General features: G+C 44.7%; 1 protein-coding gene across 1 annotated transcript in view; it reads right to left on the reverse strand.

Annotated features, from left to right (window-relative positions):
• Nucleotides 1–477: 477 nt before the first annotated feature.
• Nucleotides 478–17,709, reverse strand: part of LOC138626916 (neuropilin-1a-like) — a 63,850-nt gene continuing 46,618 nt past the window's right edge. The window contains exons 7-19 of the mRNA XM_069708918.1: nt 15,511–15,666; nt 14,256–14,400; nt 11,526–11,701; nt 11,255–11,410; nt 8,728–8,872; nt 7,335–7,529; nt 6,552–6,596; nt 4,256–4,393; nt 2,679–2,998; nt 2,426–2,522; nt 1,689–1,733; nt 677–1,065; nt 478–645 (exon numbers count right to left, since the gene is read on the reverse strand). Coding sequence (XP_069565019.1) covers nt 791–1,065; nt 1,689–1,733; nt 2,426–2,522; nt 2,679–2,998; nt 4,256–4,393; nt 6,552–6,596; nt 7,335–7,529; nt 8,728–8,872; nt 11,255–11,410; nt 11,526–11,701; nt 14,256–14,400; nt 15,511–15,666 — 1,893 coding nt within the window. The 3' untranslated portion in view covers nt 478–645; nt 677–790. The remainder of the gene's footprint in view (nt 646–676; nt 1,066–1,688; nt 1,734–2,425; nt 2,523–2,678; nt 2,999–4,255; nt 4,394–6,551; nt 6,597–7,334; nt 7,530–8,727; nt 8,873–11,254; nt 11,411–11,525; nt 11,702–14,255; nt 14,401–15,510; nt 15,667–17,709) is intronic.

Consider the following 17,709-nt stretch of genomic DNA (forward strand, 5'->3'; position numbering starts at 1 on the left):
TCGGAGGGAAAAAAAAGGCACTGTCGGAAACTGGACGCGGGTCGACGGGCCGGGACGGCTGCACACGCTTCATGTGGACACGTAAACATGAGTGCAACACACACACACACACACACACACACACACACACACACACACACACACACACACACACACACACACACACACACACACACACACACACACACACACACACACACACACACACACTTTATACGCAGATGTGTATGATACACACACACATTCACACGGCCAATTTAAAATTTCACAAGCTCGGCTCGTTCTGTGAAATGAAGGCGTCTGAAAAAAAACAACAAACCAAAGAAAACCCGACGAGATAAACAACAACAACAAAACAAAAATCTGATCTTCCCGTAAAAAGTCCATAAACGATACTTTCATCTGAATTGGTCTCAACACCAGCATGTGATCACATGAAATCAACAAAGCACGCCGAAAAACAAATAGAATCCGTAGTTTTTCGTCTTTTTTTTTGTTTTTTTTTTGTTGCTGTACAGGTTGTTGTTGTTGGTTTTTTTATACACACAGTGCCCCCTGCAGGTCAGTCCCTTCCACTGCCGCTCCTGAGAAATGAAAAATTACATCGGCTCGCTGTCAGCCCACCCTGCCGTCCCATTGGTTGGCCTCAGCCCACCCTGCCGTCCCATTGGTTGGCCTCAGGCCTTCCTGCGTGTCCTCTCTTCTCCCCTGATTGGCTGCGTGTCCGTGTTCGGAGCCGTCACAGCTCCGCCCCCTCCCTCGCCCCCTCCCTCCCCCTCCCCCCTTCGCCTCACGCCTCTGAGTAGTTCGTCTGTCCGTTCATCTTGTCCTTCTTTAGCTTCACGCCGTCCACCAGCTCGAAGTTATAGTTCTCCAGCGCGGATAAGTTCCTGTCCGTCATGCTGCCCTGCGAGCAGGCGCAGTACAGCACCACGCCACAGATGGCGCCGAGGAAGACGCCCAGCGCCGACATGGCGATGATGGTGATGAGGATGGGGTCCAGCGTCTTCAGCATGTTGCTGGAGCCGCTGACCTCGTCGGTCTCCTGGGGGAAGGAGTCCATGGCTGCAGGAGACACAGACGGCCCGGTAAAAGGTCCGAACACAGCAACTTATTTGGCAGATAAATTAACATAGATATATACATATATATATAATATATATGTAATATAGAAGTAGTAGAGTTAAACAAATCTCTAGTATTACGAGATACCAAAACAAAAGTTTCAAGTTAAAATAAGAATATGAAAACGATGGAAAGATTAGAGGTGAGTTATTGTTTCACGTGATAATATAAATATCACAAATCACATTTCAATAATAAAAAGCTGTAAAAATAGAAAGAGAAAGAAAGAAAAACCGGTTGGAAAAATGGTGAATTTGTTCTGTTTAAGTTGCTGAAACTGAAATAAAAAAAGAAAACGGTCCTTCAGTTCAATTAATTTTTACTTTAATCTAATAATAACTGACAGCTTTGGATTTTTCTCAAACCACATTATGGAAATATGATTCCAGTCAGATTTCTACTGATAACGTAAGCAGAGCTATTAGAGTCGAGGGTTTTATGTCTTCCACGTTGGGAAGCCTCGTCACCGGCGTAGCCACGGCGTTACCGCGGCGACCACGGTCCAAAACGGTCCTAAAGATCTGACTCAGCTGAAGACGATAAAACCGGAGTCAGGAACTTACGCAGGATGATGATCTCTGTTGGAGGAGACGTTGGCGCTTCTGGATCTGAGCGAGAGATTAAAGTTAAAGTCAGATTAAAGTTAAAGTCAGATTAAAGTTAAAATCAGATTAAAATTAAAATCAGATTAAAGTTAAAGTCAGATTAAAATTAAAGTCAGATTAAAGTTAAAATCAGATTAAAATTAAAGTCAGATTAAAGTTAGTCAGATTAAAGTTAAAGTCAGATTAAAGTTAGTCAGATTAAAGTTAAAATCAGATTAAAGTTAAAGTCAGATTAAAGTTAAAACCAGATTAAAGTTAAAGTCAGATTAAAGTTAAAATCAGATTAAAGTTAAAGTCAGATTAAAGTTAAAATCAGATTAAAATTAAAATCAGATTAAAGTTAAAGTCAAATTAAAGTTAAAGTCAGATTAAAATTAAAGTCAGATTAAAGTTAAAGTCAGATTAAAGTTAAAGTCAGATTAAAGTTAAAGTCAGATTAAAGTTAAAACCAGATTAAAGTTAAAGTCAGATTAAAGTTAAAATCAGATTAAAGTTAAAGTCAGATTAAAGTTAAAATCAGATTAAAATTAAAATCAGATTAAAGTTAAAGTCAAATTAAAGTTAAAGTCAGATTAAAATTAAAGTCAGATTAAAGTTAAAGTCAGATTAAAGTTAAAGTCAGATTAAAGTTAAAGTCAGATTAAAGTGACATCGTAAACAACGACGCTGAACGAACTCCTGTTTCAGTGACTCACCTTTACAGTCGTCGGCCGTGAGTCCGTCCAGGATCTGGATGTTGTCCACGGCGATGTGTCCCGTGCTGCGTCTGTCGGCGACGCCTTCCACCACCACCTGAAAACAACAACAACAACAACAACAGTCACACGAGTCCACTGAAACACAAAGAAACGTCCCACGTAGATTTTTCCATATTTCAAATCCCTGAAGGTTTTCTAAATGTCTGTTTTTGGTCTGCAGGTGATGTCCGATGTCGTCCAGGTGTGTTACCTGGTAGGAGAAGCCGGAGTGCGGCAGCGGCACCCGTCCCTCCCTCCAGCGGCTGCCCTGGTGTCCGCTGACCGTCCACAGGATGTGTCCGTCCGCCGCCTCCCTGCGGTGCTTGATGTGCAGCGCTCCTGCGTGCTCTCCGAACATGTGGTACCAGAAGGACATGCACAGGTCGGCGTCCGGCGTGGTGATTGGCAGGCTGGCCAGCCGCGCCGCCCGCTCCCCCTCCTCCTCCGCCTCCTCCTCCCCCTCCTCCTCGCCGGTTTTACTCAGCGTGTCCGAGTCAGTCAGCTGCATGTAGATGAAGTTCCCGGGTCCGCCTGCAGGGGGCAGCAGCAGACAAGGAAAGAGGTGACTGAGGGGCCTTAAAAGGATCCCAACAGCTGATCAAAAATTTTACTTTATTTCAAAATAAGAGATTAAAGGATGTTTTGAATGAAACAGGATTTAATACGAGAGAAAGTTCTAACTCTAAAACTTTCAAAGTTCACGTTTTATTCACTTTATTTGATGATTTAATGGGAATACCTGCTCGGTCTGCTCTCTGTGGCTCCATAAAGTGAATAATATCTGTGAGCGTTCAAGGTTTTTATTTTTTATGAAACCAAAAGGAGCGTGCATCAGCGGAAAAAAATCTGACGTGACACCACAGAGAGCTCGTTTTTTATTTTTTAACTCCTGATCTGGTTAAGTCAAGAAATCAAGGTGAAGTCCTTCGTTTTTCAGAGCTGCCACCGTCTCCACGGAAACATCCATCAGGCCTGTGAATGCGGAGAAGGCCGCAGAGCTCCGAGGCATGTTGATGACTTTCTTTTTAAAAAAGATCTGAAGGCCGTTTGTTGAAAATGTTTTAGTTCGAAGCGGTTTGGAGCAGGAAGTGACCATATTTGGACGAGCTGGGGGAGGAGCCAGCGGTGGATCTGACCGATCTGATCGGAAACCTGACGATACTACGTCCCGCCCACCGATAGCTGTAACCTGACTGCACCACAGACCTGTCAATCAAACAGACACGCCCCCAAAAACAGGTCTTCTTGAATCTTCTTTTCTAATGAATGAGGGATTATTTTCAGATGGACCTCCAGAAAACTAAGAAGAAGGAGTGACTTTAGCTAACAACACCGAGATAACTGATGGACACATTTTATTCACTTTGGATTTGATGAGAGAAGTTGAATGGGAGTCTATGGAGCCGGAGGCTTTTTGGAGCCGACCTCTAGTGGCACTCGCTGGTATTGCAGCTGAAGACACTTCTGGATCAGAACCATTTTACAGACCTGAAGCTACGAACTCTTTTATAAACAGTCTGTGGTCTCAAGTTGTTTGTCCATCACTCGTTATTTTTTATGTTGTTGATTTTTTAATCCTAATAAGATTGTCCTATGTAAGATATTGTGACACAGAATATCTTATAGCTTCTTAACTTTGAGACAGATTTTACAAACTGTGTCCAACAGAAAACTGATGACTGTTATTTAAAAGGTTCACAGCGACTCATCGAGAGCGTCGAAGCACTCAGTCGAGTTCAAAACAAAAAGAACCTCCTCGAACACGAAGGCGAGCTCTCGGACTCGTACCTGTGTGGTCGCGGGTCAGCCCTCGGTGGACGGCGGCCGCCCCGGTGGACTGGATGAGCCACTCGGCGCCGGTGCCGGTCTCTCTGGTCCAACCGCAGAACGACGAGAAGTCAAAGTTGCAGGCGAACCACAAGTAGGCTGCAAAATAAATCAAAACAAGAGACAACTGCTGTGAGAAGGAAGAACTTTCAACATAAAACACCTGGAAATGATCAGCTGTCAGTCAGCGCAGGTTTTTGTGGCATTTTATTTGTGTTTTGTTGCTTTTATTTCAACTTCGACCCCGGCGTCCTTTTCAAAACACGATCCCTCACTGGTTCCCCAAAGCAGCATATTTGATGCCGTATAACATGAAAAGCACTACAAGATGCCCAAAATCACAACTTATTTCTTCATGCAACGCACATATTAACGTGCACAGACAGGATGTGGGAGGTATATATACATATGTATATGTATATACATATATATACATATATATGTATGTTGTAACAACATTTAGCAAATATTTTTCTTGCAGTTTTAACTGAGTCTTTAGTTTTAGTTTAACTGAGGATTTTTTTTTTTTTAAAGCAGCCGTGAGGAAATAACTCCCCTTCAGTTGAATCCCCGGTGCTTTTATTAGCCAGTAACACCCGTACGCTCCCAGCTGTCACAGTAAATTGCCCCATTCTGCTCCGTTCAGCGAGCCAAATCAAGTGTTACCAGAAGTTCTTTCTTTCTTTTAAAAAAAGTTTCTCCGGCGACACGGCGAGGTTGAAAAACAGCCTGAAGACAGAACCGACATCCTTCTTGGAAACAGGAAGTGGAGGAGGAGCAGAGACGGTGGTCAGAGACGGTCAGAGACGGTGCCAGCGGGTACATATGTTTGGGATGAAGAGACGGACAGAGAGCTGGATGGTCCACGGAGGCGGTGCTAGAGGAGGAGGAGGAGGAGGAGGAGGGTTGGGGGGGGGGGGGGGCGGCCCTTGAAAACGCCGGTTCTGTCCGGTGTTCAAGTGGCGGCAGCGGTTCGCCGCTGCAGCATCCGAGTAGAAGCAGACAGTGGACGTGTTGTTTCTGAGAGGCTAATAGGATGCAGAGCTCCACGGTGGAGCTCCGCGATGGAGCCCCCCCCCCGCACCCCTCCCCCACCCTACAAAAAAAAAGCCAAGTTGTCTTGACGCAATGCTTCAGCTCCGGCTAATTGAGACCCAAGAGGCCGTTCTTCTTCTTCTTCTTTTTCTTCTTCTTCTTCTTCTTCTTCTTCTTCTTCTTCTTCTTCTTCTTCTTCTCCTCCTCCTTCTTCTTCTTCTTCTTCTTCTTCTTCTTCTTCTTCTTCTTCTTCTTCTTCTTCTTCTTCTTCTTCTTCTTCTTCTTCTCCTCCTCCTCCTCCTCCTCCTCCTCCTCCTCCTCCTTCTTCTTCTTCTTCTCCTCCTCCTTCTTCTTCTTCTTCTTCTTCTTCTTCTTCTTCTTCTTCTTCTTCCTCTCTCTCTCTCTCTCTCTCTCTCTCTCTCTCTCTCTCTTCATCCTCCTCTTCCTCCTCTTCATCCTCCTGCCGAGGTTTTTCTTCTTCATGTCCCCGTCTCTCCGTCCCGGCTGCTGTTTTTCGACCTCTCCTGTCTTTTCATTCCTTTCTCTGCTCAGGCTGCAACAAACGTGCAGGAACGACGACGCTAAACTCTTCAAACAGCAGCAAGAATAAATAAAGCCAGAAAGAAACGAAGACGTGCTTCAGTCTTCGAGTGTTTCTGCACGTCGTTTCCAGCAGAATTAATAAGATCACAAGTTTGAATCTGAGCTGGTTTCAACTTGTTGTCTCCTGATAATACAAAAAAAAACGAGAGCCGCTAATTGAATCGTTCCCAAACTGAAGATAAATCTGAAGGGAAAAGAAACAAGACAGAAAATATATTTCCATCGTTAATGATCCTTTAAAAGAAGCAAAGAGAGATAAAAACTCTCCGATAACACGACGCCGTAAATATACGAATATTTAAGATGTTTTGTTCCTATTTGTTCCTGTTAAGTTTCTGTCTGATTTCTTCTTGTAGATAATTTAAACTGGATTTCCTGCAGATGGGAAACATTGTTTAAAAAGATACTGCAGATGCATTTAATAGTGAATCTGTCGTCTTTTCTCTCCGTAGTCGAACTCATTCGTGAACTGAGGCCACGAACGAGTCGTTCACTCTCCAGGAAGTCCGTTTCTTTTTGTTCTTCTTGACAGAAATCTGATCCTGCAAACGTTTGATTTTTCGGCCCGTTGAAGCGGTTCGACTCCTCGAGACGAGCAGATTGCGACGGAAACGCTCACCTGGTATGAAGTCCATGATGGGGTCGGTCAGCATCGTGCCTCCTGCTGCAGACAGATGGGACAGTCGGGGGGGGTCAAAGGTCAGAGAGGCTCATCACACCCACACAGATGCCAGCACGCACACACACACACACACACACACACACACACACACACACACACACACACACACACACACACACACACACACACACACACACACACACACACACACACACACACACACACACACACACACACACACACACAAACGCACACACACACACACACACACACACACACACACACACACACACACACACACACACACACACACACACACACACACACACACACACACACACACACACACACACACACACACACACACACACACACACACACACACACACACACACACTCCCCTTCACGAAAACAGAAATCAATCCCAGGCTTTAAAGTCTGACGCAATTCAGACTCTTTAGTTTCAGAGTTCAGTTCAAAGATCAGAAAACAGAAAAAACGCTAAACGACTGCGTCTGACAGTAAAAAGGAAAATAAAAGAGGATTTTTCTTTTTGAGAAACATTTTTAAAGACGAGCAGATAAATAAAAAGCAGCATTAAGTCAAAACTACGGAAGATGAAGGAGAATTTCGACTTATTATTATGTTTTTTTTTAGTGTAACTTAAACTCAGTTTCCCTTCGTGTCGAGATGAAGAAGATTTAACGGCGAAGGAGACAAAAGAAGAAGAATTTATTCTTTTTATTTAATGTCTTTGCGTCTTCAGGAGTGTTTTTTTACCCGTCATCAGCACGTAGTCGTCGGGCGTCTCCGTGTCGCCGCCGCAGTCCTGCCGTCCGTCCTCACAGCCCGCCGCCGTGGTGCCGGGGACGGTGGTCGGCGCCGTGGTGGTCGCACCGAACGTGGTCATCGGCAGCGTGGAGGCGAGCGGCGTGGTGGGCGGAGCTGTGGTGGGCGGAGCCGTGGTGGTGATGTCTGGAGACGGAGGAGAAGAAGAAGATGATGATGATGACGGAGAGAATAAAAGAAGGCGTTCGTCGGGTACCGACAGCAAGACGGTGACGGGTGTGTGTCTGTGTGTAGTTCTGCCTGCGCACACATGGTTTGCATGTACTTGAGTGTACATGTGTGTGTGTGTGTGTGTGTGTGTGTGTGTGTGTGTGTGTGTGTGTGTGTGTGTGTGTGTGTGTGTGTGTGTCGTCTTTGTTCTCTCCGTTTGAAGAGAAACTGAGTTCATCAGATGCAGACGAGCAGCTTCGATGCACATAAAACACATGAAGACCAAAACATCTTCAAACATCCTAAAAATACCAAAACTGAAAAAAAAGGTGTTTTCCACACGATGACATGTTAACCACATGTTAACCACATGTTAACCACATGTTAACCACATGTTAACCACATGTTAACCACATGTTTTGTGTTGCAACACGTGATAACACGGAGAACATCTGTAGAAATGTTTTTTTAACAAAGGAATGAACATGTGCAGCTTCACGTTATTATTATTATATTTAAAAGATCTTTTCAGCGGGAAGATTTTTTTATTTTGTTCTTTTTAAAAGTAGAAAAACGTTCTCTAAAAAATATTTTAAAGAAAATTATGGCAAAAGCTCGTTATCCGACTGTAACATAATAATAACAAACATTTTAAAATGATCTGTTATAAAAAACACATATTTTCAGAGAACATTATCCGAATTTTAAAAAGAATGAACAAATCAAACAAACCAAAACTTCCCATAATGTTTTTATAGCAGAAAACAGACTGGAAATGTTTCCAGGGGGCGCTAGAGAGCGACGGACACAGCTGAGACGTGCAGAAGTTTGTGTGAACAATAAAACTCGGACACACAAGAAAACTTTAGCAACTTCAAAATTCCCGATCATCCCGACACTTTCTGCTCGACGGAGATCCAAGACTTCCTGTGATTCTGTGATCTTCGTCTTCCTCATCTCGTCTTCTTCGTCTCTGCTTTGTTTGATTCTTATCAGGGCAACCTGATACTCCTCCAGAGAGCCGGCTTCCTCCCTTCATCTGTCCCTCCTGAGAGGTCGAACCCTTCCTCCCCTCCTCTTCCTCCTCCCCTCCTCTTCCTCCTCTTCCTCCCCTCCTCTTGTGATTGATGTGCTTGAATCCACGTCAACGTTAAAGTCGGTCGGAGCGACTCACCGTCCAGCTCGCAGCCCAGCAGCTCCAGCCGGAGGCCGAGGCCCTCGTTGGTCGCCCTCTCCGGGTAGATCCTGACGAAGCGGGTCAGCAGCGGACCCACGGACCTCAGCTCCGGGGTGTCGTGGTTCTGGTTCCCGATGAATACCTGAAGGGGGGAAACGACAAAAACACAACATGTCAGGCTTTAAATGTAGTTTATTAAACCAGATTTAAACATTTATATTTAAAAAAAAGTGCAGAAAACTTCTGGTTAGTTTGGTAAAAAGATGAAATGTGAAGCGTGTCCAGCTGGTTGAACCTCTGCTCTGCTGCTCGCTGGGCGAAAACCCGACAGCAGCGAAAAGAACATGAACGTGTCGGGATGATAAATGGAAGAAGGAAACAAAGAGGCAGGAAATCAGGAGCAGAGTTCGTTCTGTCGTGTTTCCAACACGGAGATGAAAACAGGTTTCTGTCACGTCCAGCGGCGGGAAACCGGACGCCACACGCACCAAGATGGTTTAGAAGTGGTGCATGATGGGTAACAGCAGGGCTGCAGCCTTGAAAAGCCTTTTCACATCTGAAAATATCTCAAATTCACACAAAGTGTATTATTAATAAAGTACAATAACAATATTTTCTGTTTACATAAAGAAATAAAAAGATAAAGGAAGTCAGAGCAGCTGAAACGCTTCACTGCTTTATGTTAATTCTATAAATACTTTAAATACGATGAATAACTGAGCTGTTTAGTTGCTGCATTATTTATTAGTGTTCTGTACGTGTGCAGAATTATAATATATCATATATATTAATCACGCAGACAGAAAGAGGTTTATTTGACATCTGGTCAAAATGAAAATGTGTCTCATTTCAGGTTTTCATTATTTATCCAGAATTAATGTCGACTAAAGTAAGTTTAGAGACGTTTAGTAGTTCGGTCGTCATCACGACAATATTAACTTTACTTTATGGGCCTGAAATGGAGGTTTTTTGGGAAAACAGTGTAATTAGGAACAAACTATAAAGAAGTGGAAAGTCCTCTGGAGGTCAGCTGAACATTTACAAATAATAATAATTACAAGAATCCTTCCTCTGATTCACGGAGTCACTTTTATGTCAAAGAAAGTTCAGGTTTTAAATCATTACTACCAAAATGTTTTCAGGAAAAAGTCCCACAAACTGTATCAGGAAAATGTTTGGAAATTACAAAATAAAACACGACTTATGATTTAAAAATACATATTCAGACACACAGAGCTCCTAGTTTCTAAAAGAAGGTTATAAAACTATCAGAAGTTTGGATCGTTGAATGATCGTTGACCTCTGACCTTCTGTTTCCAACATGTTGCATAATGTTGGTTTTTATAAGTGAAGCCTAAATCTTCCTTTCTGCTGAGGCAGCAGAACCGACGGGCCTCTCAGACTGTACACCGGCTCATCTTTATGCATGAGCCTTTAATGTGTGTGTGTGTGTGTGTGTGTGTACAGTGTGTGTGTGTGTACAGTGTGTGTACAGTGTGTGTGTGTGTACAGTGTGTGTGTGTGTGTGTGTGTGTGTGTGTGTGTGTGTGTGTGTGTGTGTGTGTGCAGTGTGTGTGTGTACAGTGTGTGTGTGTACAGTGTGTGTGTGTGTGTACAGTGTGTGTGTGTGCGTGTGTACAGTGTGTGTGTGTGTGTGTGTGTGTGTGTGTGTGTGTGTGTGTACAGTGTGTGTGTGTGTGTGTGTACAGTGTGTGTGTGTGTGTGTGTGTGTGTGTGTGTGTGTGTACAGTGTGTGTGTGTGTGTGTGTACTGTGTGTGTGTGTACAGTGTGTGTGTGTGTGTAAATCTGTGTAGCGGCTCCTTCCTGCCTCGTCTTTTGAAGAGGTTTTATAAAAAGACAGGAAACTGAGCGGAGAGGCTGAAGGAGGGACGTAGAACAGCGTCCCTCCTCATCCTCCGCCCGTCCATCTGGAGCGCATGAAGGAGGATGTCTCACCAACGGAGGGGGGTGAGGGGAAGAGGTGGAGGAGGAGGAGGTGGAGGGTGCGAGATGAAGGGGGAGGAGGAGGAGGAGGTGGAGGTGGAGGAGGAGGAGGTGGTGGAGGAGGAGGTGGTGGAGGAGGAGGAGGAGGTGGAGGGGGAGATGAAGGGGGAGGAGGTGGAGGGGGTGGAGGAGGAGGAGGAGGTGGAGGAGGAGGAGGAGGTGGAGGTGGAGGTGGAGGAGGAGGAGGTGGTGGAGGAGGAGGTGGTGGAGGAGGAGGAGGAGGTGGAGGAATGACATTCGTTAAACACAAAGAAAGTTTGTTTTCAATGGTTCAACGTTTGGATTTTGGAGTTTTCAGATCATCTCATGAGGACGTTTGTTTCATGTCAACAAACTATCTGCTTCGAAAACAGGACGACGGAGATCAGAAATAAAGACGGACGGCTGCTTTTATCGAGACCTTTCAAATCCTCTTAACATCTTTATGTCCTTTTAAAATAAATCTGCATCTTAAAAAGCAACAACTTCCTGACAACGAGGTCCTGAACATCGACTCCACATCATGATAATGAAACCCACCTTGGGCCTGGTGGTGTTCTCCTCCTTCAGGACGGTCCACTGCTCTCCGTCCAGACTGTGTCCCACCTTGAACCTCTTCATGAAGACGTTCCTGTCGCGGTGTTTCCCTCCCTGGATCACCACGCCGCTCACCATCTTGTCCTGACCCAGATCCACCTGCAGGGGGGCGGTTGGCAATTATAGACAATTATTTTGTCAAAATTTGGACAGTTTTACCTCCTCGGGCTTTTCAGGAGTTCCTCAGATGAATGAATGTGAGTTGTGAACCCACCTGCAGCCACTCGTTCCTGAAGGGCTGCTTGGTCTGCTGCCCCGTCCAGCCCGACCGCCCCGTCAGCAGGCGGGCGTTCTCCGCCACCCAGCCGCGGTCGGCGTAGGACGAGGCGCCGATCTGAGCGTCGGAGATCTGCCCCGACACCATCCCCAGCATCCCCGAGCACCGGTAGTCTGTGGGAGGAGGAGGAGGAGGAGGATGAGTGAGGAGGAGGAGGAGGAGGAGCGGGAACTTTTGAGAGGCGTACGGCGTGATAAGAAGCGCCGGCGTTTATCTGGTCAGCGGTTTCCCTCGATGCCCTCTGGGTGCTGCTGCAGAGTTTAAACTCAGCAGTAAAAATAACACGAAGAATCGGTCGTCTCTGAAGATGATGAAGATTGTTTTTATGTTTAAAGTGCTGTGTGAAGGTTTTTAGGTTTTAAAAGTAAAAGGTCGGTCGTTCCAAAAGTCTCAGAAAGAAAAGTTCTACAAGAGAACCAGGATGTTCGGATTCGACTGAGCAGCCGTGACAGTAGGTGGCGCTGAAGCTCCTCCGGCAACAAGAAGGAGTAAACATACTACAGGAAATACTATTTAAGGGCGGCTGCACTAAAAACTAAAAAGAAATGATGCGATCTGCGAGCGTCACGTCAAAGGTGTAATACACACACGTGTCCACTAGAGGGAGGCGAGATCAGAGGCCACACCTGTTTCTGGACCCTTCGTTGGGCTGAAGATGGTTCTTTATAACTTTGTTTGGGTCGATGTCATGTGACAGAGTGAATTTGGGAAACCTCAGAGACCTCCCTGACGGCGAGGAGGGAGAGTTTGAAGGTTTAATTAAGAGACACTGCAAAGTGTTTTATCCCGGGACGACGAGAAGATGTCACAGAGGAAATACTTTTATTTATTTTTTGCTCTTGATGAAAAGAAACCAGAAGAAATCCCACATTTATAGAACAAAGACATCCAGCAGGAACATCCCATCACTGCTCTGTCCCCCCAGCTTCCTCCTTTAAAACCAATGAACAGGCTGCATGTTTTTATTTTAGAGCTAAAGTTGGTTTGAAAAAAAAAAAAAAACTTGAAAGTCGAGTTAATTTCATTTATAAAGCCGAGATGATAAATTTGCCTCGAGGGTGTTTTTTCAGTCTGCGCCTGATATGAACTCTTCTGTTCTCAGACGCTCGATTCGAGAGAGGAAGGAAAGAAAAAAATGTTCCACTACTGATCTGGAAATTTATATTATCTGCATCTCGAGATGCGTCCTCGAAAAAAACAAGCCGGAGGTCATTTCGACTGATGAGAAACACGCAACCTGCTCTCTGATTCAAACACAAAACATCCAATGAGGACATAACTGGGAGACTCTGGGTTTCCTGGAACGAGGACACTTAATGAAACTCTTTAATACTCTGATGCAACAGTCTGCTCATCACGAGTCCATTTAAATCCAACGAGCTCCGGCTCATCCGGCCTCCGACTGACTGGCTCGTATTTGCATTTGATAAAACGTGTGTGTCTGTGTGTGTGTGTGTGTGTGTGTGTGTGTGTGTGTGTGTGTGTGTGTGTTTCTGCTGCGCGTGTCCTCACAGGGATAGAAAAACCCGGTTTAACCTGAGCTCGTCTTTTGTGCACTTCATCACGTTAAATCGCATGTTTGAATTAAAACGTAGATCAAATTTTGGGTTTAAGGCACGCGCACACACACACACACACACACACACACACACACACACACACACACACACACACACACACACACACACACACACACACACACACACACACACACACACACACACACACACACACACACACACACACGGAGGTTTACGTGACGTTGCAGGATGAGTAATGAGGCGGCGGGACTTTCCTCCGCCGCTTCGCTGTAAACGAATAACGGCGTCTTTCTGTGGGAGTTTTTGCTTCGTGATTATTTTAAATCATCGGAGAGCAGCAGGAGGTTTTTAGCCCCCCAAAAAAACACATTCGTTTGATTCACGATGTGCAAAAGTGAGAAAATGTAAAAGAAACAACAGTAGGTAAAACTTCTCTTAATTTCCTGGAGAGTTCAGAAGCTGTTTGATTGAAATATGAACGATACTTTCACGAGTCCTGCATGTTTAATTTCACAGGGAGGTGCATCCATAAAAGCAGAAATAATTATTAGATTTGTTCCCAAGTGGACTTCTTTAGCAAATGTTGTCTTGTTTGTTTATTATCTGCTCTAGCTTGTCAATATTTGGGGAATTTTTTTTAACACATCATGATCAAAATAATCAAAAATGACTTAAAACTGCATATTTTTTAATTGAAAAATGTCCAATTTGCTCAAAGAAGGACCTGAAATCCTCCAGAGACTCAGAATCCACTGCAACGTCGACAGAAGAACATTTTTCATTTGTAAAATTACACAAAGTTGGTTTAGCATCTTTTTAAAAAGGCTCAATGTTTACTGAGCATGAAAAACTCGGTGTCTCTGCAGCGGCCACATTCTTTAGAAATTAGATGCAAACGAGATAATTTAAAGGAGTGCGAGCAAACACACTGCATGTGTGTGTGTGTGTTGGATAAGAAAGAATTTAGATTAAATGAAACTTCAACGATCCCTGCAGATACACGGGAAAGTTAATTAAGAAGAAAATACATGAATGAAAAATGCAGCAGCGTGCAGCAACAGGAAGCTCCGGAGTGATTTTAAAGAATGGATGCAGCAGAGTTTAGTTTCACATCAGTCTGAGTTACCTGACGTTCTGCAGCCGTAGATCTCGAAGCGCATACAGATGCCTTGCTCCCAGGACAAGGGGCGGATACGGATGTAGCGCGCCAGAGTCTGTTTGGGGAGGAAAGCTTGGACCTCGTCGGTCGGGTTGTGGTTCCCCTGAAAGATCTGAGAAACAGAAGAAAGAAAAATGATGAGAGACAGACTTCATCATCACGACGTCGGCTGTGTAATAAAAACAGACTGTTTCTAAAAGAGTTCGTAGCTTCAGGTCTGTAAAATGGTTCTGATGCAGAAGTGTCTTCAGCTGCAATACCAGCGAGTGCCACTAGAGGTCGGCTCCAAAAAGCCTCCGGCTCCATAGACTCCCATTCAACTTCTCTCATCAAGTCCAAAGTGAATAAAATGTGTCCATCAGTTATCTCGGTGTTGTTAGCTAAAGTCACTCCTTCTTCTTAGTTTTCTGGAGGTCCATCTGAAAATAATCCCTCATTCATTAGAAAAGAAGATTCAAGAAGACCTGTTTTTGGGGGCGTGTCTGTTTGATTGACAGGCCTGTGGTGCAGTCAGGTTACAGCTATCGGTGGGCGGGACGTAGTATCGTCAGGTTTCCGATCAGATCGGTCAGATCCACCGCTGGCTCCTCCCCCAGCTCGTCCAAATATGGTCACTTCCTGCTCCGAACTAGCAAGATGGTGACGGACAGAATCTGAACTGGAGGCTTCATAACGCTCACGAACCAACGATGACGTACTGGTGCGTCTCTTACTGCTGCTGATACGACGACCCTCATCCGCCTGCAACACTCATATCAACACTGCTGCTGCTGTCCAGCCTCCGTCCTCCCTCACGCTGCCGTTACCACCAACGCTGCGTTTGAAAGGCTTTCTGTGTTTGAGTTGCACATGACTGCAGCTGAATGCAGCGCTGACACCGAGTACGACTGCTGCAGCTGCAGCCTTGTTTCTGATGCCTTGTGATTACAAAGACTTGTGTGATGGCATGAGTACGGTGGACACTGATGTATATTCAGATGGAAACCAGATAACACACATAGTAACCAGCTGATGCTCAACTTGAGGTAAACCAGCTGAAGTTCGAGCGCAGACGAGACTTTAAACAGGTTTATTTCTGCATTAATACGTCTTCAATATCTCCAAACTGTCTGCAGAAACAGTTTCCCTTCGAAGAGATGAACTGTGCCGTGTTGAGATGTAAAACAGCCTTCGGCCTCTGAAAACCTTGATTTCCATTGTTGGAGCATGAAGAGCTCGTTACCTTCTGCTTGGAGCCCTCCTTCACGGTGACCCAGTCCTCCCCGTTGGAGCTCAGGTCCACCTTGTAGGAGCGTACGTAGTAGTGCTTCTTGGTCTCCTTGGAGATGGCGCCTTGCGTCCCGACGGCCGTGACGAATCGCAGGAAGCCCAAATCCACCTGGAAACACAGGTGAGAAGAAGAACAGGTCAGTGGAGGCTTCAGAGGCGTTTCTATGGAAACCAGGGAGGAACTCAGCCTCGCAAAAGTGGAAATTACACTGAAGGAAATTACAAAACAGAATAAAGCAAAAATGCATTTTAAAGGCTCAGTCGTGCAGAAGTAACAAATAAATGGGTTTATGTGACCCGGAAATCATCACATGGTGAAAAGTGATTCATAAATATATGTAATAAATTCTGTAGCTGATAATAATGCACATGTTTGAATTACGTTAGAGGAATCAATAAGTAATTGATGGTTAAAATAGATAGCAAAACCTTATCAGGGGATATTTTATCATATTTATTTATTTATAAACTACATTCTGCTTTCTTTTTCTTTTCTTTTTTTAACGGATGCTTCTTACTATTAAATGACTGAATGAATAGATATGTCCTGATTTTTTTTCAGTTCGGAATATTTATGTTAATTTTATATTAGTTCAGAAATAAGCTCGGAGAAAACATGAGGATGTTTTTATTTGTCTCAAAGGATTTGTTGTTACTGTGGTTTCTGTCTTTCGTATCGGCGGTTGGTCGTCAGACTGTTTGTGCATGAAAACAATAAAATGAGTCGAATGACTTTCGCTCGATCTTCTCTGCTGCTGTCACGATCAATAAAAGATTATCTGAAACTTAAAGGTGAAACATTTGGCTGGAGGCAAAAAGCTGAACTCTGAAGGATATTTCTCTCAAAGTTTTGTACAAACATCTGGAACAGTTCAAATGAATAAAAAGTGCGACGGCTTTAAAATCAGTTGGGTTCCTCGGAGACACGGAGAAGTTTGGAACGAGCGACTTGGAAATGGAAGAAGTGGCTTTGTGACAGAAACTCCAGGCGGAGACGATGAACGTCTCCTCTTACGACCATTACTGTCAAAGAGCACTTAGGCAGAGAGATGAAAGTCTGCCGACCACAAACACACGATTTCACCCGCTGCGCTCGTGATGAGCGTTTTAAAAAGTCAAAATCTGCATCCAAAGAAAACACAATTTAAAAGTAAAAAAAAGACTTTCCACGTTAATTCATACGTCGAATGTGCAACATGGAAAACTGATGAAGACTCTCCTTCATCCTCCTCCTCCGCTGAGCTGTGAGGAAGTGAAACCTGAAGTACTTTTCTGATTTTAAATGAAACATCCTGCTCGTAAAACGTTTCTTTTATCGTTGTATTTCATTCACTGACGTGTGATTTGATTGGTGTGTAAATAAAGATGTGTGTGTCTTCTGGTTGTGCGGCTTCTCCTTCCGGAGGGAACGCAGCGCGACATGTGATGCGGGTCATGTGATGCGGGTCATGTGATGCGGGTCATGTGATGCGGGTCATGTGATGCGGGTCATGTGATGCGGGTCATGTGATGGGTTCAGACGGGCTGAGTCGGGCTTCGGTGGCATCGGAGCCTCGAGCCAAAGAGACATCAGATCCATTCAGAGCGAATAAGACAGTGTGTGAGTGCGTGTGTCACTGATTTTCTGCCTGTCCACCCGCATCACTAATGACTAGTGTGTGACCTGTGGAGTGTGTGTGTGTGTGTGTGTGTGTGTGTGTGTGTGTGTGTGTGTGTGTGTGTGTGTGTGTGTGTGTGTGTGTGTGTGTGTGTGTGTGTGTGTGTGTGTGTGTGTGTGTGTGTGTGTGTGAGTCTGTGTGTGTGTGTGTGTGTGTGTGTGTGTGTGTGTGTGTGTGTGTGTGTGTGTGTGTGTGTGTGTGTGTGTGTGTGTGTGTGTGTGTGTGTGTGTGTGTGTGTGTGTGTGTGTGTGTGTGTGTGTGTGTGTGTGTGTGTGTGTGTGTGTGTGTGTGTGTGTGTGTGTGTGTGAGTCTGTGTGTGTGTGTGTGTGTGTGTGTGTGTGTGTGTGTGTGTGTGTGTGTGTGTGTGTGTGTGTGTGTGTGTGTGTGTGTGTGTGTGTGTGTGTGTGTGTGTGTGTGTGTGTGTGTGTGTGTGTGTGTGTGTGTGTGTGTGTGTGTGTGTGTGTGTGTGTGTGTGTGTGTGTGTGTGTGTGTGT

This window comes from Brachyistius frenatus, unplaced genomic scaffold (genome assembly GCF_029030835.1).
Source record: "Brachyistius frenatus isolate BFR_SWC_R1_liver_20210118 unplaced genomic scaffold, ASM2903083v1 Contig_79, whole genome shotgun sequence".
NCBI lineage: Eukaryota > Metazoa > Chordata > Actinopteri > Embiotocidae > Brachyistius > Brachyistius frenatus.